The sequence below is a fragment of the Phyllopteryx taeniolatus genome, chromosome 17, assembly GCF_024500385.1.
Source record: "Phyllopteryx taeniolatus isolate TA_2022b chromosome 17, UOR_Ptae_1.2, whole genome shotgun sequence".
Taxonomy (NCBI): Eukaryota; Metazoa; Chordata; class Actinopteri; order Syngnathiformes; family Syngnathidae; genus Phyllopteryx; species Phyllopteryx taeniolatus.
The window spans coordinates 1,330,740-1,357,430 of NC_084518.1; the positions used below are offsets into that span (position 1 = coordinate 1,330,740).

The 26,691-nt window shown below is 47.1% G+C and overlaps 4 protein-coding genes and 1 long non-coding RNA gene across 8 annotated transcripts; 3 read left to right on the plus strand and 2 right to left on the minus strand.

The window, feature by feature from the left end:
* Positions 1-131: 131 nt before the first annotated feature.
* Positions 132-8,091, minus strand: ccdc61 (coiled-coil domain containing 61). 2 transcript variants are annotated; one of them, XM_061752771.1, is made up of 13 exons: positions 7,869-8,091; positions 6,614-6,769; positions 6,438-6,520; positions 5,619-5,779; positions 5,398-5,550; positions 4,213-4,402; positions 4,052-4,134; positions 3,234-3,412; positions 2,492-2,570; positions 2,191-2,391; positions 2,087-2,120; positions 1,938-2,004; positions 132-521 (listed from the first exon to the last, which is right to left on the minus strand). In XM_061752771.1, exons 1-13 carry the CDS (start codon positions 8,005-8,007, stop codon positions 427-429), a joined length of 1,620 nt encoding a protein of 539 aa, XP_061608755.1. In that variant the 5' UTR covers positions 8,008-8,091; the 3' UTR covers positions 132-426. The 2 variants fall into 2 exon arrangements, with proteins under 2 accessions (XP_061608755.1, XP_061608754.1); XM_061752770.1 differs by having other exon boundaries at positions 6,614-6,823.
* On the plus strand, positions 2,481-5,460 carry LOC133467670 (uncharacterized). Its single transcript, XR_009785274.1, has 3 exons — positions 2,481-2,580; positions 3,218-3,425; positions 5,135-5,460. It is a non-coding gene; the product is annotated as an uncharacterized LOC133467670 (long non-coding RNA).
* A 358-nt stretch (positions 8,092-8,449) lies between the features above and the next one.
* ppm1nb (protein phosphatase, Mg2+/Mn2+ dependent, 1Nb (putative)) lies at positions 8,450-26,484 on the minus strand. Of its 2 annotated transcripts, XM_061752773.1 has the most exons (7): positions 26,347-26,484; positions 19,307-20,108; positions 18,005-18,576; positions 17,050-17,167; positions 16,719-16,833; positions 15,874-15,937; positions 8,450-15,739 (listed from the first exon to the last, which is right to left on the minus strand). In XM_061752773.1, exons 2-7 carry the CDS (start codon positions 19,752-19,754, stop codon positions 15,722-15,724), a joined length of 1,335 nt encoding a protein of 444 aa, XP_061608757.1. In that variant the 5' UTR covers positions 19,755-20,108; positions 26,347-26,484; the 3' UTR covers positions 8,450-15,721. The 2 variants fall into 2 exon arrangements, with proteins under 2 accessions (XP_061608757.1, XP_061608758.1); XM_061752774.1 differs by lacking the exons at positions 8,450-15,739; positions 15,874-15,937 and having other exon boundaries at positions 16,989-17,167.
* On the plus strand, positions 10,857-13,594 carry kcnk12l (potassium channel, subfamily K, member 12 like). Its single transcript, XM_061752775.1, has 3 exons — positions 10,857-10,933; positions 11,909-12,262; positions 12,615-13,594. The coding sequence occupies exons 2-3, from the start codon at positions 11,923-11,925 to the stop codon at positions 13,592-13,594; spliced, it is 1,320 nt and encodes a 439-aa protein (XP_061608759.1). The 5' UTR covers positions 10,857-10,933; positions 11,909-11,922.
* rtn2b (reticulon 2b) lies at positions 20,716-25,536 on the plus strand. Of its 2 annotated transcripts, none has more exons than XM_061752778.1 (7): positions 20,716-21,491; positions 22,743-22,874; positions 23,467-23,605; positions 23,682-23,751; positions 24,089-24,135; positions 25,035-25,093; positions 25,182-25,536. In XM_061752778.1, the coding sequence occupies exons 1-7, from the start codon at positions 21,328-21,330 to the stop codon at positions 25,285-25,287; spliced, it is 717 nt and encodes a 238-aa protein (XP_061608762.1). In that variant the 5' UTR covers positions 20,716-21,327; the 3' UTR covers positions 25,288-25,536. The 2 variants fall into 2 exon arrangements, with proteins under 2 accessions (XP_061608762.1, XP_061608763.1); XM_061752779.1 differs by having other exon boundaries at positions 21,340-21,491; positions 22,667-22,874.
* Positions 26,485-26,691: the final 207 nt, after the last annotated feature.

Genomic DNA, 26,691 nt, shown 5'->3' on the forward strand with positions numbered 1-26,691 from the left:
AGCAGGTATTCATTGCTACTTTTATGTACAGATTGTGAGAACTTCTGCCGCCCCTGCTTCGTGCTGATGCTGTAAAGGATGCAAAACTGTACAATTTAAACAAAACATTTAATAAGCAGCACTGACAAATGTTAAGTTAAATCCACTTGTTTGGATTATAGCCACATTTATTCACAATACTATTTTACATTAATAAAAAAATATTTGAAAACAGTCATGAAAAAGTAGGCTGGAGACTTTCGGTGACTGCTTTCATTTCCTGATGTTTGAGGTCCAGAAAAAAAAAAAAAAAAAAAAAGCAGTCTGAGGTGTTTCTGGGTCATGCAGAGGAAAAAGAAACAAAATGGCGCCAAGAGCTGCAAACGCTGTTCGGCTCTTGTCGAGTCCAGCACATGAGCTATGTTGGGCTGCATGCTGTGCCATCTGTCAATGTCCTGTGTCCAAGTCCCTCATGTACTCCTGCAGGGCCTGAAGCCTGGCGTCTATCTCCGACAGCTCCGCGCCTGTGTCGATGGAGCTCTCTGAGGAATGCAGCGTGACGGTATACAGTGGTGTGACAAAGTGTTTGCTCCCTTCCTGATTTCAGATTTGTTTTTTGCATGTTTGTCACACTTAAAAGTTTCCCATCATCAAACAAATTTCAATATGAGTCAAAGACAAAACAGGTAAACCGTTTTTAAATGAAGGTTTTTATATTCCAAACCTACTTGGCCCTGTGTGAAAAAGTGATTGCCCCCCTAAACTGGTTGGTCCACACTTAGCAGCAACAACTGCAACCAAGCGTTTGCCATAACTTGCAATGAATCTCTTACAGCGCTGTGGAGGAATTTTGCAGAATTGTTGTAATTCAGCCACATTGGAGGGTTTTTGAGTATGAACCGCCTTTTTAAGGTCATGCCATAGCATCGCAAAAGGATTCAGGTCAGGACTTAGACTAGGCCACTCAAAAGTCTTCATTTTGTTTTTCTTCAGCCATTTACAGATGGACTTGCTGGTGTGTTCTGGATCATTGTCCTGCTGCAGAACCAAATTTCGTTTCAGCTTGCTCACACGACCGGACATTCTCCTTCGGGATTTTTTGGCAGACAGCAGAATTCATGGTTCCGTTTATCACAGCAAGTTTTCCAGGTCCCGAAGCGACAAAATAGCCCCAGACCCTCAACCTGCCATCACCATATTTTACTGTTGGTATGATGTTCGTTTTCTGGAATGCGGTGTTACTTTTACGCCAGATGTAATGGGACACACACCTTCCAAAAAGTTCAACTTTTGTCTCGTCAGACCACAGAGTATTTTCCCAAAAGTCTTGAGTATCATCAAGATGTCTTCTGGAAAAATTGAGACAAGTCTTGATTTTCTTTTTGCTCAGCAGTGGTTTTTGTCTTGGAACTCTGCCATGCTGGCCATTTTTTGCCCAGTCTCTTTCTTATGGGGAAGTCATACTGAGGCCAGTGAGGCCTGCAGTTCTTCGGATGTTGTTGTGGGGTCTTTTGTGACCTCTTGGACGAGTCGTCCCTGTGCTCTTCGGGTAATTTTAGTCGGCCGGCCACTCCTGGGAAGGTTCATCACTATTGTCTGTTTTCACCATTTGTGGATAATGGCTCTCACTGTGGTTCGCTGGAGTCCTAAAGCTTTATAACCCTTTTCCACACTGATAGATCTCAATTACTTTCTTTCTCATTAGTTTGAACTGGTTGAGAAATGGAGGAGGAGGAGGTAAGTATGCAAAGTGTCTGCATGGATTTGGGAATGTTGTCATTGAAAATGTGGGAGTGTGAAAAATGTCTTAAAGTGCGTGCTGAATTGTGTTAATATTTAGATGTTTGAATGGGCAGAGAAATGGGGGCAGCTCAGTCAAATGTGTAAAAGGTCTCGTTCTCGAAAATGCTTTGATTGTGTTGAGAAATGTGGAAGGTGTAGCAGACACGTGACGTTACCTTTGTCCTTCATCCTGTATGTTGGAGTGCTGCTTAAGGGCTTCCGGGCTATAAGGCTCCCTCTGGACTGTTAAGTCACAGACGTTAAATATTGTGCACGTTTCATGTCACCAATGAGCATTAAGAGACATGAATGAGACCTCACTCACCGCACTGGGGCCATTGAGCGTCTGTTTCCTTCTCCTGTAAGAAGATTAGATGAGCGCACGCACCAGGATCAATGCAAACTCGGTTCACATTTGAGGAAGTTCACCTGAGCAGCGCCTTGGTCATCTCCTCCAAATCCACTAAGGAGCTCTCCGAGGAGTTCCTGCTCCCTCGCCGCTCCACGGACAAACTTCTACCTCGGCTGCCGGAGCGACTCAACTGAGGGCAAGCCTCTCTGGAGCGGGAACGCCCACGCTCGGGCACCAGCGACGGCGACACCATTAAGTCTCGCCGCACCTTTAACTGTCTGACACGCACGAGACACGGTAATGAATAATCATCATAATCCTTAATAAAGAAACTTGCTGTCAATTTCAGATTTTTTGGGGGGGGGGGGGGGAACCTACTTTTTAAGTTCGGATTCTCTCAGCCGGCGCTGTCGGTCCTGGATGTAAGCAGTCGGGTCAAAGCGAGGCGCTCGGGACCCTGCGAGTAAGTACGTACATTTTAATTCTGTTTCAGGGCCACTCGCAATAGGTGAAAAAGTGTCATATAAAGCAACCATATTCTTGTATTTTTATTTTGTTAAATAATTGAACTCCTCCAAAACACTTTCACCACATTTAAAATGCATTTTTAATTGAAATGTATTTGGACAAACAAATCAAATTGAAATAAATGTCTCATATTGTAGTGGATGCTTTGGTTTCAAAATGTTGGCTGATGTCTGATGAATAGAGGAGTACTTCCCGACCACTGCGCCGCAGCAAATGATCCAATTCACAAGTCTGGAAATGATTTACTACAATGTATATTTGTTCGTCTATTTATGCCAGCGACTTATCGTGACATGCGGACCAATTAAATGCTCCGCGTCTACCTGTTATTCATACAACGGAAACATTTCACAGCAAATTTGTGCGCAAACTGAGATGAGCTGATCATTATTTGTATATACATTTTATGACATTTTTTGGGTTGCTGTGAGGTTTTTCGACTTTAAAGTTCCTGCCTTGGCTCACAAACGAGCGTGAAAAATGTGTCACACTTTGTTTGTTTTGCTAAGCACTCAACAAGTACTGGAATATGCGGTCCCATTGATGAAATATTACACTCGCTCTACTTTGTTATAGGTGGCAAAGTTCCTACCGGTGGGCGAAGGTGACGACCTTCGTGCGAGAGCGTGGGGCCCCGTCGAGTCCGCCCTTCTTCCTCTTTCCGTTGACCTTTGCACTCTGTCTCCTCTGCGTTCTCTGGATCCCGAGCGACCCCGGACAGGGTTGCGTAAGCGACAGATCTCCCCGCATCCGGACAGGGGCGTCCCTTTGCTTCAGAAACAAGGTGAGTGGGGAAGATTTATACATTTATGACAGCACGCAACTGTGCCAACGTACATCGTCTGGACCAATGCAAAATCCAAATTCTACTAATGAAGAGAAAGGACTGTTCGGAATGAATTGATCTCGTTTCATGGAACAACTTGAGCTATTCGGGGAGATAGGGACCGAGCTCTGCTGCAAATAGCCAAAATCCACGGCTGAATGGCACCCCCCTAAAAACGTGTATAAATGCCTATAGACAACACAAGGTAGCGGCAAAGCACTACGTTTCTATTAGACAGTGCTATGGCCTGACTAAATGAAGCTCCTCCCCGCTCTTCAACATAGTTCCCTAGCAGGAAGATGGTGCTAAAGCAGTACTTATATTAGACAGCGCTTTGGCATGAGCACAAAAACTGCGAATAGGTGAATTGTACCAGCAAATTACGAAGAGTAGGTGAATTTTTTTCTGTTCATCCACGAATAGATTTTTGGGGCAATAGCGTATACGTGGGAAAAACGCTGTATTAGAATATAGCTTGTCAATGTAGGTCAGTGCAAGAAGGCCTTGGTGGCCCTGACCATCCCACCACTGGAAGTAACAGAAGCGCGACTCTAAAGAGAAAAATGGCAGCTTGTCGAACTAACCCTCTGCGTAGAAGTGCCAGCTCATTGGTGAGACTCTTGACATGAAGGCGGAGCGTGCACTCGGAAGCCCTCAGCTCATCCACCTTGAAGGACGGGAGGGAACGAGTTAAAGGCGGGAACGTTAACAAATCCAAGTGGAACGACGCCCACGAGCGCTCCACCTGCTCCATCAGGAGACGCTGCTCCTGGCATCGTTTGCTGGCTGAGTGTTGATTCTTGGCCCTCTCCTTGAGCAGCTGCTCCTCCAAGGTCCTCACCGCATCCCCACCCCTCCAGTCCTGACGTCCGCCCAGCTGCAGTCGCTCCAGGACCTTGCCGATGGCCTCTTTCTCCTCCTTCATCAGAGCCAGCCTTGGGAGATAAAACCCAAATAACAAATATTAGCAGACATCCAATGAAAGTGTCACATCGCCACACGCACACCATTTCTGGTCAATAGCCAGAAACCTTCCTTGGCAGGTCCAGCTGGGGAGTTTCGGAAATTTCCATGGGAAATGGAAAAGATAATAATTATCTTTTTTATTTTTTTTCTCCCCTATATAGGTCAGGGAACCATGTTGTTTTTTTTTGGTTTTTTTTTTAAATCCTGAAAATGTTGTTACAAGGTCGTACAACTGTGATTTGTCCTGGCCAATCAATAGCAATAATAACGAAAAAGGGGGAAAAAAAAAACATTAGTTATTGACACCCCATTATAAATGCGTATGGTTTTCTATATTAATTGTTTACAAACTACGGTTGCTCAAGAGTTGAATATCATTTCACAATACCCTTAAAGACAAATGACCAATGATGATTTGATATCGGGGAACCAAATGCTGCTTAAGTGCATGTGTAACAAAGTGACATACGAAGCTTGTCTCAGTCGAGATGCAGCAACTCGACTTTGCTATTGAGATGGGGCTTTGGCGACACCTTGTGGGATCATAGGGCGTTTCAGAAAGACCACAAAAAAACTAAAATAGCACATATTCAAATTTATATGGAATAATGTTTTGTCATGGAAATGATTGAAATGTTCAAAATGACCCGTTTTGAATGAAATGCCAATAATGTAAACCCGCGGTCCCAACCTTTGTTCAGACCGCCAAAATGTTTGGTGACCGGGGGTGCAGCCCAGTACCAAATGGCCCACGGACCGCAGCAAAGCAACCATTCAAACAAAGACATAACACGAAAGCCCATCTGCTCAACGGGTTCAAAGGATTCCTCCAAATCTGAAATGTCTCGCTCTTGATTCACTCAAGTTCAAGGCTATTTTACAAATGTCCAGTTTCTGTCGCCATTCATGCCCACCTTTGAAAATCCCCCCAATTCCACAATGACAAAGACCACCTTCGACCTACTCTGCTCGCAAGCGGTGGATTTCGACCTCCGCAGACTTGTCGACCCCCTGAGAAGTGAGCGCGCTGAGCTCTGCCCTGAGGGTCCTGATTTCCTTCTGCAGGGCGGCCGGGTCCGGCTTTCCAATGTACGGCAGCGGTAAAGGGTAGTGTATCCTACGGATAGGACACAAGTCAGCGGTGCGCACAATATGGAGGGAAGTCATTGGCAAAGTTACACGCACCTGTCAAATTCCACCGTGTAGATGAGAATAAGGTAACGTTTGGCGGTGAGAGCGCACGACTGCGGATGGCCTCGAGGGCGACCCACCACTCCCGCTTTCCTGTTCCGCAGCAACTCTAGGTCCGCGTAGGTCAACAGGTCGAGAGTGACAGAGTCACTCGTCTGTGGAAAATGCACACACACAAAACAAGACACACACTAATTCATTCATATACGCTCATTTCAAATTGGACTTGGCACACGTGTGTTTTTTTATGTTTAAAAGGATGACGTGCGCTGTGTGGCAATAAAGAAACGCTTATTGTCATGCCTCGTACATTATTTCGAAAGAGATTTTTGAAAAATATGTTTCTTTTTTGGTCGTGTCCATGCGGAAAAAAAAAGGGAGGATCTCTGATGTTAAGTTGTAAAACGAAAAACAGTATAATTCAAATGTTAAATTAAATGATTATTATTATTTCAATTCAAATTCAAATCCAATAAAAAAAAAATAAAGTTGTTCTTGTGTTTGGATGTTTGCTACAGTCAATGGACGAATGGAAGACGCGCAAGTGTGCACTTGCTTGCTGTGTTTTGATGCAAACGTCAGTCCGGTTGAGGCGGATAAGTTACAACGCAGCCAAAATTCCTTCATTTACATTCCCGCCTGGAGAGAGGGACATGAATTTTCTCATTTTTCGCTTCAGCGGAAAGCAAAGCGAATGCTTGTCCGCTCCAGCTCACGCAGCCTGGAGCGCCTTCCTGTCCGTTCCCATCCTTCCACGGGCTTGTGCGCATGCGAGCCACCTACAACGTTGTCGTGCTCCTTTTTCCAACGTACCTTTCTCATGGCCGACTCCAACATGCTACAAAAAATGGGGAACTGTTTGAAGTTGCCAGTTTTTCGTGTGAGATCTTCAATGTCTGCAAAAAACAGGAAGAACGCAACGTGAGGGAAGCGACTTTTACTGTGCAGACTGTCCGCCATCTGTGAACGATAACTGTGATCCAACTTACACGCCGGATCAAATTCTCCCTTCCATTGATCTGCCGTCTTTGAATCGGAGATTTCGACCAGCAGCACACCCTTATCCACTTCTACCTTGACGGCAAATTCTGCTCCTCGGAACACAATATTCTCCATCACCTCCGAGCCCTCCTCCATTTCTCTGTCTGTGTCGGCGAACAACCCATTTAGTGAGTCCGGAGTGTAACTGTAATCAAATACTGATAAAGAAATTGTCTTAATCAGTCCGATTCCTCAGCGTGTTTATGGATATAGCTTCGAGTGCCCCGAAATATTAGTACCTGCCGATTGAGCAAAATCTGACATGTTCCTCATAATCTCTTCTTCCCATTTAAAAAAAAATATATTTTCTTCTCTAGCACATCTGCCTCACGATTCTGAGGATCCGGGTTCAAATCCGGCCCCGCTTGTGTGGAGTTTGCATGTTCTCCCCGTGCCAGCGTGGCTTTCCTCCGGGTACTCCGGTTTCCTCCCAAATCCCAAAAACGTGCGTGCGAGGTTCATTGATGACTCCAAATTGCCAGTAGGTGTGACTGATTGATTATCTATTTATGGCTTTCAATTGGCGGGCGACCAGTTCAGGGTGTATCCCGCCTCTGAGATAGGCCCCAGAACGCCCGCGAGCCGAGTGAGGATATGCAGTTCAGAAGATGGATGGATGTGAAATATGTGCCTTGGTTCCGGAAAGGTTGGAAACTGCTTCTCGTTGAGCAGCTGGAGAGCACACGGTGCTGCTTTTACCACAACACGCATCTAGGGGCGCTAGTGAGTCAGATAAACATGCGTCAAATTGAGGGTTTTGTGTTTTTTTTTCCCCAGGAGAAAAGTTGCTGCTAGATCAAATCGTATAAGGGGAAGTCTTCAAATTAAGCAACAACAACAAAAAAGTGCTAATTCCGAATAGATTTTATCAGTAGAAACACGCAGTTCCCAATGGCGCTTGACATCACTTTCTCGCACCGTCACTGAAAGGGCAGGAAATCATCTACAAATCATTCTGTTGAATTTCCCATTATGGGATCGGTCGCTTGAACAAATCAAGGCGCGTCTCTTGAGCGGAGCTTGATTGCAAACTGACCGCTTGACCATCTTCGCGGATGAGATGCCACCAGCTCATCTGCGTTAGCTTTAGTCGGCTAGCACGCTGGACAACGAGAACAACAACAAGGCGAGCTGCCAATACATCTTTTGCAAAGTCATATTAGGAGTCAAACATGTCACATTATTTTTGCGTAAAACACTTACCGGCGATGAGTCTCGAAGACGCTAGCCGCCAGCCAACAGCTAATGTGGGGAAAACATCACGGTGCTTCGGCTGGGTAAAGTCGCGAAATGGCACTTGAATCCGCACAATTGCTATTTCAACTCGGGCTCCAAAACACATTTGGAAGCCACCTAAGGGCGCTCCAACTACCGGGAAACGTTGAATTCTTCTTCTTCGCTTTCTTTGGCTGCGTTGCGGCTTCTTGTTCTGCTGCATTTTGGCAACCTCGGCTCGCTGCTGCTCTCTGTAGGCGCAGATAGCAAAATGCTACTTGCTCTATTCCGTTTGAGTCCAAATTTGCTCTAAAAGGTATTTACTCCAAACTAAGGTTAACATTTCAAAGAATGTTGAAATGATTGAAAATTTTATATTTTTGTAAGCTTTTCATGTTCACGTAGACCTGTAGATGACAGCAAAATACAGTACAGTACAAATATATTAGAGTAAAGCTAAATATGAGTCAATATTTGGATATAAACTAAAAGGCAAATAGCAAAAGCAACAATAATAATAGAGTCGTACTAATATGATGTCCACCCATCCATTGCTTTTGTTCAGGGTCGAGGGGAGCAGGAGGCCGCCCGGGGTCACTCGCGGCGAAAGGCCGACGACACCCGTGACTGGTCGCCAGGCACTCGCAGGGCACAGACAGACAACCATGCGCAGTCACATTAAGTTGCATTTGTCCGCAAGGAAGTCAGGCGAGTAAACCATGAAAAAACGACAACAATTCAATGATGTTCTATTCTTTGATCCAGCCACGTTGCTCCGCACACGACAAACAGGTCTGTCTTTTACTTTAGTGAACACACAATCAGTCTCCCACCTGTCTTGGAAGTTCACCGTTTTCCATCTTTCGTTTGGCCAATTTTGGGAAGGGGATGTGTAAATTTGCACGAGGAGACCGGTAGCATAGTTGCTAACGACTGCAACAGAAAGGGAAGGGGCGCTCGCCGGTCTGGACCGATGGGCCGACGCACGAGCAAAGCATTCTGGGATTTGGAATATTAGAGGCGCATGTACTATACACTGGCGGGCCAGCTCTGATACACATTTGATATGGTCTTGCGGGCCAAATATAATTATATCGTGGTCCAAATTTGGCCCCCGGGCCTGAGTTTGACATATATGGTCTACGCAATACATGTCCTGCGATTGGCCTGGGACCAGTCCAGGGTGTTGATCGCCGGCCACTCACCCAAATAAAAAAGATGGACAGATGTTTGTTGAAGGCTTGCAGTTGCCGGTCAAGGTCAGCACTTGTGTTTTGCACATTGTTGTGTAGTGCATGTGAAGGGCCTGTTTCCATAGCGATGTCGAGGAAAAAAGCCTAAAGTCGTTGCTGTGTGGCGTTCAAGATGCACCGAAGTACGTCTGTGCTGAAGAATGATTGTCGCAGAATCACGAGCTCTGCATCGTGTCACCTTGCACTTTCCTAGTCTCTCCCTTGGGGAAAACAAAACAAACAAACAAAACTCCGTAGTAGCTACAAGTGGTTGGACATGTAGGTTTGTAATCTCTTTGCATTTTGATCATCACGATGTGCCACATGCCGCATGAAAGTTTTGCAGTTTCCAGTGGGGTAGAGAAGAACTCCAACGTACAAAATATGCCATTCATACGACGTGCTGAGAAGGGTTTCTAATATTTTGGCCCCTCACATAGAGTAAACCAGTCATTCGCAAAAGTGTGGCACGACTCCCACTAGTGGCATGCAGGCTCTCTCTAGTTGTACGTGAGAGAATCCGTCCATCCATTTTCCCGAGCCGCTTCTCCTCACGCGGGTCGCGGGCGTGCCGGAGCCTATCCCGGCTATCTTCGGGCAGGAGGCGGGGTACACCCTGAACTGGTTGCCAGCCAATCGCAGGGCACATAGAAACAAACAACCATCCGCACTCACATTCACACCTAGGGTCAATTTAGAGACTTTAATGAACCTACCCTGCATGTTTTTGGGATGTGGGAGGAAACCAGAGTGCCCGGAGAAAAGCCACGCAGGCACGGGGAGAACATGCAAAGTCCACACAGGCGGGGCCGGGGTTTGAACCCCGATCCTCAGAACTGTGAGGCAGACGCTCTAACCAGTCGGCACCGTGCCGCCTTTTATGTGAGAGAATCCCTGAATTAAATACAATTAAAATCTACAACATCAGAACATTAAATAGAATCAAACAAATGTAAACTTTTTCTTAATCCAGTACAATATTTTTTTGTCATGTATACATTTTTTTGACTTGTCAAGTATAGTCCATTTTGTAAGTACAGTTCAGTTGTATTTAACTTAAATACAGTAAATATGCCTTTTGGGACCATCTGTATTTTCTTGACAATATTTGAATGTTGTCCATTATGGAAGAAGGATTCTACACCTGCCTCCCGCAGCCACTCAGCAGTCAGAGGAGCCCTTGCTCTTAGCTGCACCTCCGTGCAAGATTAAAGGGAGGGCCTGACTCCAAACGCCCCCACGCAGTCTGCAGCAACAACAAAAAGCCATCAGAGGCTCCATGAACCACAGTGCAACCAAGCTGTACTGTATCTTACGTGGACAAAAGTCTCAGGACACATCTTTAGCTTCTAACACACAATTTTGCGGGAACACTTTGGAAAAGGCCCCTTTCTGTAGGCCCATAAAAAATTTCAATGTGGAAGAACTTCAAAACCCCGACCTAAACCCCACCGAAGACCTTTCGCATAATCTAGAACAGAGATGCTGAGCTACAAGTAGGGTGACAGTCACACACAAACATTTTCCAGAAGACTATCGCCAAAATCAGAATATCAGCGGTATTGTGCAGTAGACATATTTTTGGAATGTCTTTGTATATAAATGACGGGGACACATCCGAACAGGGTGGGCGTGATGACAGATGTGGGCGGGGTTCAAAATGATGTCAGCGCGTGACGGATGAGGCATCGTCGAGTTTCTGTGCTTGCACAAAAAAAAAAAAAAAAAAAAAACTGAAGGTGGTCCCTCTTGCTGGTCATCAAGTCAACAGATGCGCAGCAGCCGAGCTCAGGGAGAGGGACTCGCTGTCACCCTGACCAGGTATGAATCATTTCATTATTCTAGGAAAAAAAGGATTTTCTATTTATAACTTAGATCAATGAGTAGTTACGCTAACATGTACAGGATGATAGACTAGCATAACCTATATGAGGTGTGGTTTTTATCATGTATTCTTATTCATATTTGCATTGAAAAATATTTCAATGTTTGTAATGTCAATGATACATAAATGAAGAAGATGAAGTGTGTTGCTACACTTTAAGATCAGAGTTTTCTGCGTTTAACCTGTTTGTTTTCTGCCCTGGCCAATGTGTATTTAAGCAAAAAACTATACATGCAGTGTTGGGGAGTAACTAATTACGTGTAATCCCATTACATAATTTAATAACAAGGGGTTATGTAATTGTAATCAATTACTTTACTGCTAATGTGTAATTAAAGTACCATTGCGTTTGAAAATTTCCATTGTGACAGTTTTAGTGACATTTGAAAACTAGCTGCAAAAAAACGCATATTTCACTTCCCCCTTCCAAAGGCGACGCCTGTGATTGGCTCTCTCTGGTCATGTGCCATTCTGCTTTCGTAGGGTCACACTGTACAATTTTGGACTTTTTACGGCGCATTGACTTATCTGGTTGCAATATGAAGCGATATTGTCATCATTGTGCACATTTGTCACGAGGTCAACATGGTCTCATGTTCTCCACATGCTGTGCACGTATAACGCAACGAACACTTTTTACTTTACATTTGATCATGTTTTTGTTACCAATGTATTTGTGTAAAGAGCAAATATATGTGGTTCGTTCCAAAGTAATGATCAATAGTTTGAATCGACTGATGCAGGGAACCGCCAAGGGCCCCGTCGATGCGCTCATTGAAAATGAAGAAAAGAAATCACATGCAATTAGTTGTGGCCCTTCGAGAAAGTCACCGCAATGTTTACACTGCGATTACACGTCGGGGTAAGGTAACTCGTAATTGTAAACAAGTCATCAGTGCGTTTCCATGCAGTTGCTGTGGCGGTCATGGCTCAGAGGAAGGCGACTGGCCGCCGCCCCAAAGCGCCCATCAACGAAGACAACGCTCGTTTCTTCCTGCTCGCTGGCCTCATTCTCCTCTACCTGCTGTGCGGGGCGGCCATCTTCTCCGCCCTGGAGCACCCCTTTGAGCTGCGCGCCCGCCGCCTGTGGAGGCAGCAGCTGGAGAACTTCACCCGCCGATACGCCGTCCACCCGAGGGCGCTGCGCACCCTGCTGCGGCAGTATGAGGAGGCCAATGGGGCGGGGATACGAGTGGACGCATCGAGGCCCCGCTGGGACTTTTCTGGAGCCTTCTACTTTGTGGGCACCGTGGTCTCCACTATTGGTGAGCCTCGCAAACATCGGCGCAGCGTGTCCAGTCGTGTTTCTTTTTCTTCTTCTTCTTCTTCTTCGTTTTGGTTAGTTCACATTTGATCACACGGGATATCTGTCTTGGCAGACGAGATTTGAGATCGGTGGTGGTGAAACAGAACGTTTATGTGTTTGGTGTTGTGTGTTGGGATAGTCGGAGGACACCACACACAGTGCAACCAAAACTGTTCAGTGCCTGATTTTTTGGAATCTTCATATGTGGGATCTGTAAGAGTTCATCCCTTAAGGTTGTAAACATTCTTACGTGTGTACCAGGCCTTACCTGCAAGGTCTTACCTTCTTCTTAAAAAGGTTTTTGTCTCTAGGGTTTGGTATGACCACGCCGGCAACCATAGCTGGAAAAATCTTCTTGATCTTTTACGGTCTGATCGGCTGCGCCGCGACCATCCTCTTCTTCAACCTCTTCTTGGAGAGGATCATCACCATGCTGGCCTACATCATGCGCTGGTGTCACGAACGTCGCCTTCGATGCAGCGGAGTTGGCGACGCGTCCGGCAGGCGGGATGCGTCCGGGGAGGAGGACAGCCTAGAAGGCTGGAAGCCTTCCGTCTATTACGTCATGCTGATCTTGGGACTGGCCTCGATCGTGATCGCGTGCAGCGCTTCTACTCTGTACTGCTCCATGGAGAACTGGAGCTACGTGGACTCCCTGTACTTCTGCTTTGTGGCCTTCAGCACCATCGGCTTTGGGGACCTGGTCAGCAGCCAGAGGCAGCACTACGAGTCTCAGGAGGCCTACCGGCTGGGGAACTGCCTTTTCATCGTCATGGGAGTATGCTGCATCTACTCGCTCTTTAACGTCATTTCCATTATCATTAAACAAACGCTCAACTGGATTTTGGAGAAGTCGGTGCGTCCGAGGGACCGTCGGCTCGGCTCTCGTTCCGCGGGCGGATGGTGGAAGCGCAGACCGAGGCGTACGGCGGCTCACCTCGGACGAAACCGGTTAAAGCGCAACGCGGTCCGGCCGCTCTCGTCGCACTGTCCTGCCGGAAGGCAACGGTACGCGGACGGCTCGGCGGAGACCGTGTACGACAGCGAGACGGACGGCGGCGCGCTCACGGTCGGGGTGCACGTTGGCCGTCGACTGTCGGGAGAAATGATCTCCGTCAACGAGTTCATGGTGTCTAATAAGGTGTCTTTGGCGCTGCTGCAGAAGCAACTGAGCGAAACTGCCCACCAGGGGCCACGGCAGAGCTACGGCCACCAGAACGGATTCTCCCAGGGAGTGGGGGCGTTGGCCATTATGAACAACCGTCTCCAGGAAACCAGTGTGGATAGATAGGAGCACACATCCGCATGTCCCTTGCGTCTCATCCTTATAGGAGGCACACAAGTGAATCGCTCAAGTTTGTGAGGAGAACGACCAACCGTTTGAATCAACCGTTGCGGGTCTGTGAATTGATTACAGACTGTCGTCATAAGAGTCTAGACAATGCTCACATTTTGCTTGAAGGAGGAAAAACATGAAAGCAATCTCAAGGATTCTGTATCACAGTCAAGATCGGTTTGATGTCCTGGAGTGATTGGCTCATACAAACGCAATCAGATGAAAGCAGCCGTGGAGGAGCACTTGATGCTGGATCGCTGATGATTTTGGGAGGCCCGTGCACGTCCTCCGAGCTCCCCCGCTAATATCTTTGCGTGGCCGGGAAAGCAACAAGAGAGCATGGACCAGTGATTTCCAACCTTTATGGAGCCAAGGCACAAAATCACAAACAAAAATCTCACGAAAAGGGGATACATTATTTCTTGGAAAGAAATCATTTTTTGGAGCAATGAAGTCAAATTTCACATTACCCACGGCACACCTGAAGAGCGCTCGCGGCACACTGGTTGGGAATCACTGGCTTAGACACAAACACAACATCAACTTATAGAAAAAGCTGCATGCATTCATCGTTTGGAGTCTTTCGGCTCACGACCAGAGATGATAAATGCTGCAAAAACGACACACAATGTTCCGATCATTTGCAAATTTCCCCCAATGGTTTATGTCGTGAGTACACGTCCCTGACATGCTCAATAATCAAGCAAGATCCTTAAGAGGCTGCCTTTTGAGTCGAGCATCAATCAAAAGCGCACCCCGAGAAGAATTCTTTTATTTCTCAAGTGCTGTGCGGTGGACCGCCGCTATAGAGAAAATCTGCAGATCATTGACGGCCATTAGAATTGCATTGAGAATTTCAGTGGGTCTAAAAATCAATTGGAAAAAGAAAGGAGATTTTTAAAAAAATGTATTCATGTTTTAAATCCACGGGTGTCAAAATGCGAGTACGTGCCAACAGAGCAGATAGCGAGATTCAAGCTGCTTTCTCTATGCAAGAAAATCCATTTGAATCCATCATGTGCTGTTTTGAAGCACATGCTCATTATTATCATCAAAACAATTGATCTGTATGGTTGTTTGTTTGTATGTGCCCTGCGATTGGCTGGCAACCAGTTCAGGGTGTACCCCGCCTCCTGCCCGATAATAAGGCAGTACATAAGTCTCCAACATGCAGAAAAAAAAAAAATGACATTTCACATGCAATTTACCGAGGATGTTTTCAGGCAGGTTTCATTGAGAACGTTAAGAATCCAACTCAATATCATTTTGAAATTTTTTTTTTGCGTGTGTGTCATTTTCTTGATATTTATTCTTCTCAAATGTATTAATAATGATGATTATATTACGACTTGTATAAAAAAAAAAAAAAAAAAAAAAAAATTTCATTTTATTCTCTCTCTGACTCTTCTTCCTACAAACTCGCGCATAGGGTTAAACTGACAAAGTATTATCTGTGAAATGTATTTCCCCCCCCCCCCCCCCCCCCCTCACATTATAAGATGAGTTTATTTGCTCGCCAACAATGCAGAACAAGGGAACTTTTGTGCATTTCCAACCGCTAACAAGATAGCATTGTTCGCATATCCTGCTGGAACAAATGGACATTAGCTGTATGCTAAGCTTAGCCTAGCGTAGCTGTATCAGTCAAGTACTGCATATTCCCCTCAAATACATATTTGGCTCCACTCCTACACATTCTCACATTCTCATACACTCATGCTGGAAATGTATTATTTCGCAGTTGCAGGCTTATATTTGTGTCTTCTGTTCACTGAATATGAGGCAGAAGTTTGTTTCTGGGTCAGTGTTGCTGAGTAAGTCTTACAAAATGTCATATACAGTGTATATATATATATAGATAGATAGATAGATAGATAGATAATTGTACAAATATAGACTGTATCAGGCTTTACTCGAGCGACTTTTGCATTGTATTTGTTACGACAAGGTGCTGCTCGCTGGAACGATGTAAACAAACACTGTTGTGACTAACTCCCTTTTTGTCCATTTGGAAACATGAATAAAAGAGTTACTTCAGACATGAATCACAATCCCTTGATGGTCGCAACCCACTCGGCCTCTTCACGAGCCTTCCGTTCCCTGGTTGGGCAGAAGAAGACGCGCAATAATGAAAGTAACTCCTGTAATAATGAAAAACTGAAAATTGCGCATGTTGATTGATAAACGCATCTTTTGATCATTTGGGACTTAGCAGATAGTTGCTTTGTACTTACATTTGGTAGCGCAGGATTGTGCGTGTCTCTCTGTTGGTAGTAAGCAGAGATGATGCAGTTCCTTCTGTAACACACACACACACACACTTGACCTCAACTTGACCTTCACCCCAACATTCGTTACTGTACATAATTACATTTTTCAGGTACTGTATTTATTTTTCTGATGACTTTTTGCTTATACTCCCTCCATTTAAGACATATTTGTACTTTCTACTTTGACAACATAAGCTCATTAGTTGTTTTTTTTGCAACATCCGCGGATGTCGACGTGACTTAAAAAAGAAGCAAATAGCGAAAGCTAAAGTCAACTGCGGTCCGGAACTTGATTTATCGGTCGATTGGGTGATTGATTGATTGACTGACATCTTGGGGACTTCTGAGGCGGAAAAAACACGGACGGCAGCGACATGGAAGAACGTGGACAATTATGACAATGACGGGGAATATTCAGAGAAGCAAGATATTCCCCACGCATGAAGGAAAAGGTTTGATGGTGTCGGCGACAAGAAAGATTCGCGGCGAATACGTCATCTTGTGCCAGCTTCTTGCATTCAAAAATTCTCCATCCAAACTGAAAAACAAATATGATCAAGTGTATTTGTTCAATTTCTTTGTTACTCAGTTCCAAATCAATGCAAAGGGATGCAAAGATGTTGTTTTGAGAGCACAAAAGCCTCAGCTAATAAAAGAGGAAAACTCTTTTGTGCATTGTGTTATAAAAACAGGTTGGGGTTTCAAATTAAGGTTTCAATAAAGGGTTTGGGTATTTAATTCGAGTGTTGTACTTTTGTCAACAATTTTTTGTCAAAATCGGTGAAATGTGCGCGCGCTCTGACTCTCACTTGCTGTGTATGCCGCCCCCTGGTGGTAATCCCGGGATGGCGGCGGAAGCGAGGACTGCCAGGACCGCCAGCAAATCGGGATCCTCCCCTCTGCCACGCAGCTCCTCATAAATCTCTGGCGAGGAGGCAAACAAATACACGCAAGAGACGTATATTTATTTCAATTTTTAGTCCATTTTTTCTCTCTCGCTGTCTCTTTAAATGTCAATATAGTCGATGTTTACGTATAATTGAACAGTTTAACCAAGAAAAAAAAATCATTAGCTTTACTTGTCTAATTCTTTTTTTTTTGGTTTGTTTTTGAGGCGTGGCATCGTCGATGACGTCATACCCGCGACTTTGGACTCCAGCAGATCCTCCAGCTCGGCCTCCTGGTGTAACGCCTCCGCGGACAGCTGGGGGGCGCCAGGGAAGCACAGCAGGATGATGCTGATGTTGTCGAGGCTGCCCTGAGGGAGAGAGTGACGTCAGCATCGGCCAATTAGACTCTCCGGCCCGAGCCGCGTCACCACTTCAAGCATCGCTGCAAGTCGAGCTTTTCTTTTCTCTTCTTTTGCACACAGCTGCTGCAGTGAAGCAGTGAAACGTGCACGCAATGAGAGGAGAAGCGGTGACATTTTGAGGTGATGGAGCGGCAATCTTGCGTAACTACGACATGATGGACGTGACAGTCAGCGCAGAGGGCAGTGCCGCTGTTCGTTTGGGCGCATGCGGCACGTGTTTATCTCACGACGGTCCTTTACGTATTGCTGAGGAGGACACGCATTACGAAAGTTTCAAGTCGAGATCCGTCAACCTCGGTTTCGACGGCTTCATGATGGACGGCTAAAGGCCGCGTGTCAGTTTGAAATGACATTTGTGTTTTTTGAAAGAGCGTAAATACGAAAAGATTTGGAAAATTCAATTGCAATTGCAAAGTAGGACATCATAAAGAGTTCAGCGAAGACTACCAAGCTGCGTCTTTTTCATGGGCGTACGATTTCAAATCGCTTGTGAATGAAAATTTGTGTCACTGAGAGCAGATTGAGGGCAGCACTGGTGGTTAGCATGTCTGCCTCACAGTCAAGGGGTTCTGGATTTGAATCTCAGCTCTGACCCCCTTTCAAAAGCGGACTGTTTGAAATGGACACAAGTTATCCAATCGATGTGTTGTAAAAATGAGTAGCAATACTCCCATGCTTTAGAGCATTCGCCGCGATCAATGACAAGCTCGCACTTTGTTGCCTGTTAAAAAGCATTGAAGTTGAATAGCTAACCAGTTAACGGTCGCCACGTTGAGTTCTGACCTTGTAGAGGCAGAGGTCGATGACCTGCGAGCAGACGTCCCTCAGGTCGGCGCACACCAGCAGGCGGTTGCGGACGAAGGCGCAAAGCTCCTCGTTGCCGATGGCGTCCCACACGCCGTCGCAGGCCAGCACCAGGAACTCGTCGGCCGGCGAGCGCTCCAGCGCTCGCACCTCCGGCTCGGGCGAGACCATCTGCTCGCCGGGCGACCTGTTCTCCGCCCGCTTGTAGCCGAAGTCGCCCAGGGCTCGGGAGACCGCCAACGAGCCGTTGATACGTTGCAGGGACACGGATCCTCCGGCGCTCTCGATGCGCTCTTTCTCCAGAGGGCTGTACGGTTTGTGGTCCTCGGTGGAGAAGCGGACCTGACCCGAACGACACAGCACGGCCCTGGAGTCCCCGCAGTTGGCCAAGTAGATGTTGCGGGGCGAAACGAGGGCGGCCACCACGGTGGTGCCGCCTCGCTCCCATCCTTCTCGGCGGGCCACGGCGTGGAGATGCTTGTCCGTTTGCAGGAAGCCTTCCGCGAGGGCCCCTTTCACCCCGTCGGGGTCGTCCTCGGGCCCCAGGCCCCCTGTCGACACGCACACGATTCGTAATACATAATAATAAGGAAAAACAACCAATCAGAGGCAGAAGGTGGGACTTAAGAGCTGTCAATCATTTGTTACACCCCATTGGCCTTGTTCTGACCTGTTGCCCGAGAAAATCACCTTATTCATAGTGGAGTGGAAATTAATATAAGTCTGCGCCAGTTAGATCAGTGTTGGCAATTTTGTAGACCAGCACGGGGCAGCCGCTCTGAGAGTGGGCGGGCTCGCCACTGTGGGAGTGTTTGCTGACTTCATTCACAGCCAATCAAAAGTGCTCAAAATTAAGCAATCGAATGGATTAGTTTCCATCCATCCATTTTCCATACCGCTTATCCTCACGTGGGTCGCGGGCGTGCTGGAGGCTGCCCCGGCAGACTCCGGGCGAGAGGCGACGTACACCCTGAACCGGTCGCCCGCCAATCGCAGGGCACATAGAAACAAACAGCCGTTCGCACCTACGGGCAATTTCGAGTCTCCAATCAACATGTTTTGGGGACGCGGGAGGAGAAAAGCCACGCAGGCACGGGGAGAACATGCAAACTCCACGCAGGCGAGGCCGGGATTTCAACCCGCAACCTCACAACTGTGAGGCAGAGGTCATTGAAATAGTGACACAACAATTACATTTTCAACAGGGTAACAAGCGACTCCATTTGCAAAGTCATGTTCCCAACACCGATTCGGATCTAGAGAGCCACTTTTGTGTGTCACCTGAGGCCAGGATGTGCCCCAGAAGGTGCCCCGAGCAGTGCCGCGCCACGGCGCTGCCCGCGTGGCCGTCGAACACGGCGAAGAAGCTCCAGTCGGCCAGCCCCCCCCCCAGCTGAGGCACGCAGTTGTGGTAGTCCTCCATGTGGGCCCTCCAGCCTTGCATGCTGCCCAGGGCGTAGGTGAGACCCCAGCGGGCGCAGCCCTCCTCCGCCAGTTTGTCCAACACCGGCCGGTCCAGGTAGGGGCTGGGAAGCACCGCGTCCTCGTCCACGTCGGCCGCTCCCGCCCGGCCCCCCTTGAAGAAAGAGCTGACCCTCTTCTCCGTCTCTTTGACCAGCTGGCGCACGAAGGCGGGCATCTCCACGCTCGCCTTCCTCGACGTCCTCATGCCTCCGATGTCGAAACGCGAGTTCGCGGCTGCCGGCGGGCGAGGAGGCCTCCTCCTCATCTGACGGGTCTTCTCACCTCCTCCTCGCTCATCTCCTCGGTGTGGAGACGTCACAGAGCGGCGGCGCTCTCTCCTCGCTGGTCTCCTCTGCTGCGATTTCACCCTTTCCTCATCCTTTTTGCCCTTCTTTCAAATGCCTTCCTCTTTTGCCTCGCTACGCTTGCCGTGCCCGCCCCGGGATTGGTGGGCTATTTCCGTGCGCCGATCCCCAGCCCGCCTCTCACTGTCGCCGACGCGTCGGCGCCGTCTTCCCTCCCGCTTTTGCTGTCAACCTCCCCGAGCTTCGAGCAAGCCGGATTATAGGCTCACGGCGTGCCGGATTACGAGGACAGCGGCCATTTCGAGTACGGTGTGCTTGAGTGACGGAGGGGAGGACAAACACAAGGACAGCGGCTTAAACAAAATACAAATACAAACACAAATAAAGAAAGGCTGAGATCCAATTTAAGATAACATTTCCTCTTTTACGTTCAAAAACGCTGACTGGCAGTATGGGTGCGTTGTTGACAGAACAGTGACTGAAAAAAAGCTAATGCTAAACGGGAGCTTTTCATCTTTGTTAATTGCTTCTGACTGAATCAGCCGTGGTGTCCAAACTATGGCCCGGGGGCCATTTGCGGCCCGCCATTCATTTTTTTTTTAGCGGCCCGAAACAGGTACACAAAATTAATACTCATAATGTGCTGGTTTTATATCGAGCTTTTCTACAAATATACAACACAAATAGTACATAGTGTATATGTTCATGTCCTAACACTGTTATGCATTACTGTATTAGAACAAACATTCTGTTTAATTAATCAAAGAGGAAATGATTACTTTTTGTCAATATTTCATTGAAACCAAATAAAGTATGATCACGGACAAAAGCACAGTGACGTCACGGCGTCAGCAGAAGCTTACTACGCTCAATCGAATCGCTCGAATGGCATCGCTGTAGTGCTCACAGCCACCAGGGGGCATAGTTACACGCTACTGTATGTAGATGTTGCTACCATATGCAGAGATGTATTGGCGAGGCGACAGCATTTCCAAACAATTTCTCCGGGACTCCCAATTTGTAGTTCAACTTGGTGTTTGGCAACTTGGCACGCGGGCAGCCATGCCCCTGCCCCGCTGGCATTCTAAACAAATTGGAGTTGTTTTAGCAAGCTGTCATAGTGGCGTTTCAACGGTGAATTCCCGGGGCCCAGCGGAACATAAACACCCAGGGAACGCTGGAACATGTCAGCTTGTCTGTAAAAGTCTCGCCGGGAGACAAGACCAAATCCAAAATCTGAAAGACTCCCGTCACGCTCATGTGAACTAATGAACCCGTCCGTATTCTGCAAGTCTGCAAGTTGAATGCACGTTTGAAGCGAGTTCTGCTTCCGCTGTGTCACGTTCCAATTCAGGTTCAAGTTCTATTCCAGATGAAGCGTTAAGTGGCTATACAGCTGCACGGCGAGATGGCCTTTACGATCAGTACGTCTTCAATAGTGACGGCCTCCGGCGGGCCCACCGACGAGCGTCTGAAAGCTGAAGGGCGAGTACACGCGGAGGTCTCAAGTTGCCAATTTGTGTGTGCGTGTCGATGCGAAGTGGGGGCCACCCAATACGGGATAAAATTAGGCCAGGCCGTCCTTATTTTTTGCTGACAGAGCAGGAGCGGCCCAAAAAAAGACTGCGGCGCTGCAAAGCCAGCGAGAAGGAAAGAGAGGAGAGCGAGCGGGACCTCCGGCGAAATGGCCAGCAAACGTAAGGAAACCAACCGTGACACACTTGCTTTGGCGTTAAGAGCGCGCGCGCCATCAATCACGCCACGCGCACGTGGAAACGGGAGCTGATTGATTTCGTCTGTGACAACACACACGCGCGTGGGCTTCATTTTGTGACGAAAGGTTGACGTTGCCTTTTTTTTTTGTCCCTTTCTGGGTGATAAAGTGTTTACATGTCGGTGCAGTTACGTAGAATGTATCAGGCGAGTTTGTTTCTCCCGGTTGCTAGGCGACTGATTGCGGTCTGGTAGTGTGGTGGATGACGGACGGGAACGCATTTTTGATCTGAAGTTCGTATTTTGGATCAGTGGAAATTGTTGTAATTGGCACGATACGGCGTCCTGTTTCTTTCACATTAAAACACTTAAATCGGCGAGAGCAAAAAGATTGGACCAAAGTGACATTAAGCGAGGGACCATAGTTTGCGCATCAGTGCAGAAAGAGCATTTGAGAACATTGTTTATTTTTTTATTTTTTTAATGTACTCATTTGTTGATAAATAAATACTCACCCTGCATCTGTATGAATGAATCCTAAAAATGTTGATGTTTTCCAAATGTTCCACAGGATTCCAATTCTGATTGTGAGTACTCGATAAAGGATTAAAGCGATGACTAATTACGCAAGAACTCGTGTCGTTATGACAAACTTCAGACTTTGCGAGCCGAGATTTGGTTTTTGCTAACCACGAGATATCCATAATAATAATAATAATAATAATATAATAACGTTGAGAAAATGGCCGTTGGGCGTGACGCCGGAAGGCAAATCCGACAATTTTCAACTACACGAAAACCAAGCGGACGCACGAAAACTGCAACCGAATTTTGGGGGTAAAAATGTCAACGATTCCACGTTGTACGTATTGATATGACGAGGTGATTATACATTGAGATGGTTCCGCTGGCATCAAGGCCCTGTGAGGGAAAGCATGGGCACGATGTGGCAAAAGTGAGGTTGACACCGTCCGTACTGCACAAGGTCCAATCCCAAAACACTTGGGAAGAGGCTCGAACGCTTCCAAACAAACTGGAGACAGTATTTTGCCGCCCCAAAAGCGCGATTGGCGAGCCTTCACCTCCCATGATGCAGCGCGAATACTGCGGAGTATTCCGAGACGAGTTCTCCAGGCGAACGTGTGTGTTGCTTTGCTAGTGATGGACCTGGTCTACTGGAGGAGCGCGAGCAGGACCGGCGCGGTGTTCACGGGCTCGGTGCTGTGTCTGGCCAGTCTGTTCCAGCTGAGCGCCGTCACGGTGCTGTCGCACGTTTGCTTGGGCGTCATGTGCGTCACCTTCCCCCTGCGCCTCTACTACAAGCTGCTGGAGCTGCTGCGCTGCAACCCCGGCCTGCGCCCCTTCCAGTGAGTCCCGCACGCAATCCAGCGGCTAACAAACAGACCGACGTGATGCCACTAAAAGCTCACTTTTGGATTTTTTTTTTTTTTTCAAATACATTCACGCTTTAGACCGCCGGTGTCAAACTCGAGGCCGGCGGGCCAGATCTGACCCGCCGCGTTACTCGACGTGGCCCGCGGAAGCAAATCGCGCGCATCAACTTCGGTGATTCTTGTTCAAATCTGTACCGAAATTTCAAATTGTCATATGTAATAATAACATTGCCATATTGCAAGGATTTGGACACTTTGACAGCCCTGCTTTATTTAAAACAACATTTCGATGATTGCGTTCGTAGTGTGCCTGGTGGCGAAGTGGACTCCGTCCTCTTTAAGCCGTTTCTCATCATGCAGCGCCATCAATGAGAATATGCTAGAAAGGTCCATTTGTTTCAGGCAACACTCAATAAATCAATGGAAACTAAATATGTAAACGTTTGAAAGAATAAAAGTGGAAAGCCTTTCTCGTTCTTAATATTATGCAACCAAGTTAGTTATAATTCATTAAACCAATTATGATGGACTTTAAAAAGCGGCCCGCGCGCGTACGCGTCGGCAGGTCGTATCTGGACTACGACGGCTCTCTGACGGACGAGGAGACGGCGATGCTGGTGGAGGAGCTGGTGCTGCTGCTGGCGTTCGCCGTCACAGAGCTCAAGCGTCTCCTTTTTATTGACAACGTGATGGACTCGCTCAAGGTCAGAGATGTCCGTAAAGTCAATCTTCACGATCACGATCGCTTGCTGTAATCTGATTTGGTATCAAATCGTTCAGTTTGTTTTGCTGCTGTACCTGCTGACTTACGTGGGCGTCCTCACCGCCGGCCTGACTCTCGTCATAACCGGTGAGTTCTGACGTAGGCCTCGCAGTTCCGAGCTCTGCGGGGTTTGAGTCTCGCTTTTGGCTTTTTACTGTGTGGAGTTTGCTCGCATTTAAAGCGCCTCTGATTAATCCCAAACTCGAGTTCAGCTGTTCTAGTTGGCTTTTCCTGACATTTGTGTCACGCAAGACTTTCAGGGTTGCTCAAAGGTATCAGTCAGGAAAACGGACTGATACCTTTGCTACAGATGTATGAAAATATATTCGCTGCTTGGCTCTCCGTTATTATTTCGGTGGCTGGCTGCACATTTCTTACTTTGAACGCATCAGTTGATGTTCACGTGAATATTTTTGTGTTGCAGCTGTCATTGCTCTTTTTTCCTTTCCTCTGCTCTACAAAAAACAGCAGGTAAGATTGACAAAGTATGCACGTCATCGGAAAAAGATCCTCGCCGGCCGCGGCATTAGGTACACCTGCGCCGTCCGACGACATCCGCCGCAAGAGCTGCATGACTACAATCAGAATCAGAATCAGAATCAGAATCAGAATCATCTTTATTTGCCAAGTATGTCCAAAACACACAAGGAATTTGTAATAAGAAGCAAGCCCATTTTCTCGAGTTCTTGAGATCGCAGCTGACTTTGGGCGAGAGGCGGGGTGCACCCAGGTCCGGTTGCCGGCCCACCAACGTTCGCAGCCACATCGCATCATCGCCGAGCGGGAATGAACCGACGCCGCCTGCGCCGAGTCGGGCGAATGTTCCGCTACGCCGTCAGTGAGCCAAACGTAAACATATTGTTCAAATAATGCTTCTCTGACGCGACAAAACCAGAACATTCAAGTTTTTTGAAAAAAAAAACAGCTCGTCTTGAAAAGTAGAGTGTGCAGGTGTACCTAATATTGTGACGCGTGTTCTAATTTTACCAGGGCCCGATCAATTTTGGGGATGCCAATTTAAATATTTGTCAAGATAAAATCCCAATAACCGACGAATTAATTAACCGTTTAATTAAACAATAGATTATAAAATAACCTTTTTTTTTGGGTCCCTTAACGCTTACCACAGGAATAAAAATATGAATTACAGGCAGAAATTTTTTTTTTTGTATACAAGACTTTGTCCTTTAGTATGTGTTTAACTTTACAACAGTGGGACAATTTTTTGGCCAACTTTCAGATTTTTTGTTGTTGTTTTTTTTAAATCTTATTGTCTTTGTCCTGTCCTCCGATTTTTGTCAACTTTGAAATATTGAATTAGCAGTGCGACTAATCAGTCGGGTCCTAATTTGTAGCCTCTCTTGTGCCAGGTAAGGATAAGGAGGATGGTCAGAGCTTGCAAAACTTTTCAGAAGAAAATCAAAAGCTGGTAAGTCATATTGCTTCGAAAGAAGTTGTCAGGTGCCTCCTTGGAAAAGCAATGCAGCGTGTCATGTGACGCCGCGTCTTGTTCTCAGGTGTCTCGGGCTGCGCCACGCAGTCGGATCGGCTCGCGCGCCGGCCGCCGCCACCAAAAGCGCCCCAAACGTGCCGGCCTCCAAACAGAAAGTGAAGGCAAAGTAAGGAGAGCACGCAGCACGTGTAGACGGGATGGGGACGGCGACGGCGCTGCCGCCGCATCCTGCGCCGTGACGTTGCTTTTGTTTGCTTTTACGTTTTGTTCCCCCCCCGTATCACTGGTGATGAAGGGAGAAAAGAAAAGAGAATTTTGCCTGCTTTTACGTTACAAACGTTAAAAACGCTTTTTTTCCCCCCCTGGGCTGTTGTTCCTTTTCTTCTGTAATAAAAAGCAACAAAAGGTGTAATATTTGATTCTGTCTGACTTCGTCTTTTCCTATATCTTCACACTTCCAATGTTACTTCAAAATCTTTGTGACCTCGCAGTAAAGATCTCGTCGAGTTTTACTAAAGGAGCTGAATCAGTGCTACTTTTGATCATGTAATCTTTTTTGTTTTTGTTTTAATTGTCTCTGCCTGAGTACAGAGTGTGAGTACTTTTGCCACTGCCGATTATTTTGGTTTTGACATTTGCAAAATTCCTATGAAAGAAAACAAAAAAGCTGTCCTCGCGAGAGCGATGCAAGGGCCCTGCGGTTGTACTTCCTGCTGCGGCCACCGGGTGTCGCTGTTGGAGAGCGTCAGTATGCGAGGGGACGTGGCTCGCGCGAATAGTCGGAAAAGAAAAAGAGCTTTCGAGCCAGACACGAAGTCGTCCCCCATCTACGCACGTCACGGTGTTCCCGCGCGCGCTCATTCAACGCCGTGACCTCACCGCGCTTACAACGTGGCCGCCACCTTGAAATGTAGTCTCAGCAACGCTTTCTCCACACTTCAAAACATTTCCCTGCAGAACTCTCACTTCTCGGAGACCCCTGAACAACAAAACAAAACAAAAATAGTAAAAACAAACTATGGATTCAAGCAGGGTGGCGGCAGCTGGGGGAGTTTCCCCAATCGGAAAGGGGGGAGATGGGCGGGGGAGGGGGCGCCGTCAGGGCTGCTACGTCGTTACCAGCGCTCATTTGTGTCGGAAAGTTGCCAAACACACAATGTTGCCAGTTTGATGTTGTATTTTGGGGAATGTACAATCGATTAAAAATATAAGAGAGGTGATCAACTTACCTGATGACCCAGTGAGGACGGTGATGTTGGCGGTGTGTTTTCCAAGCCTAGCGATGCAGCGGTCCGCCATTACGCATGTTTACCCTTTATTTGTCTCGAGAGCCGCCTGGTTCCTTCTTTTTAAATTGGAGTCTGCTGTGCGCGGCAGACCGAGTTGGTGTGCGTGAGAAAATGGTCGACACGCTCTTGGGTCACGCCTTCTTCTACCAACAGTCTCTGATAGGCTGTTCCTGTCGCAGAAGGACACGTTTTAAAAGAATAATTCCAATTGAATTAGAGGCATAAGATGGATGGATTTTTTTTCCCATCCATCCTTTTAGTAATATTCTGCTGTAAGGTCATAGA

Bases quoted from the DNA above. Each gene is read 5' to 3' on its own strand.
- ccdc61 (XM_061752770.1), bottom strand. From the start codon at position 8,007: ATGTGTTTTGGAGCCCGAGTTGAAATAGCAATTGTGCGGATTCAAGTG. The intron at 4,403-5,397 runs GTAGGTCGAAGG...TTATCTCCCAAG, and splicing joins ATCCACCGCTTGCGAGCAGA to GCTGGCTCTGATGAAGGAGG. The intron at 2,571-3,233 runs GTAGGAACTTTG...ACTTACTCGCAG, and splicing joins GTCGTCACCTTCGCCCACCG to GGTCCCGAGCGCCTCGCTTT.
- kcnk12l (XM_061752775.1), top strand. From the start codon at position 11,923: ATGGCTCAGAGGAAGGCGACTGGCCGCCGCCCCAAAGCGCCCATCAAC. The intron at 12,263-12,614 runs GTGAGCCTCGCA...TTTTGTCTCTAG, and splicing joins CACCGTGGTCTCCACTATTG to GGTTTGGTATGACCACGCCG.
- ppm1nb (XM_061752773.1), bottom strand. From the start codon at position 19,754: ATGAGGAGGAGGCCTCCTCGCCCGCCGGCAGCCGCGAACTCGCGTTTC. The intron at 18,577-19,306 runs GTGACACACAAA...GCGTGTCGACAG, and splicing joins GGGGCACATCCTGGCCTCAG to GGGGCCTGGGGCCCGAGGAC. The intron at 16,834-17,049 runs GTATGACGTCAT...CCTCCTCGCCAG, and splicing joins GCTGGAGTCCAAAGTCGCGG to AGATTTATGAGGAGCTGCGT.
- rtn2b (XM_061752778.1), top strand. From the start codon at position 21,328: ATGCGAAGTGGGGGCCACCCAATACGGGATAAAATTAGGCCAGGCCGT. The intron at 22,875-23,466 runs GTGAGTCCCGCA...ACGCGTCGGCAG, and splicing joins CCCGGCCTGCGCCCCTTCCA to GTCGTATCTGGACTACGACG. The intron at 25,094-25,181 runs GTAAGTCATATT...TCTTGTTCTCAG, and splicing joins CAGAAGAAAATCAAAAGCTG to GTGTCTCGGGCTGCGCCACG.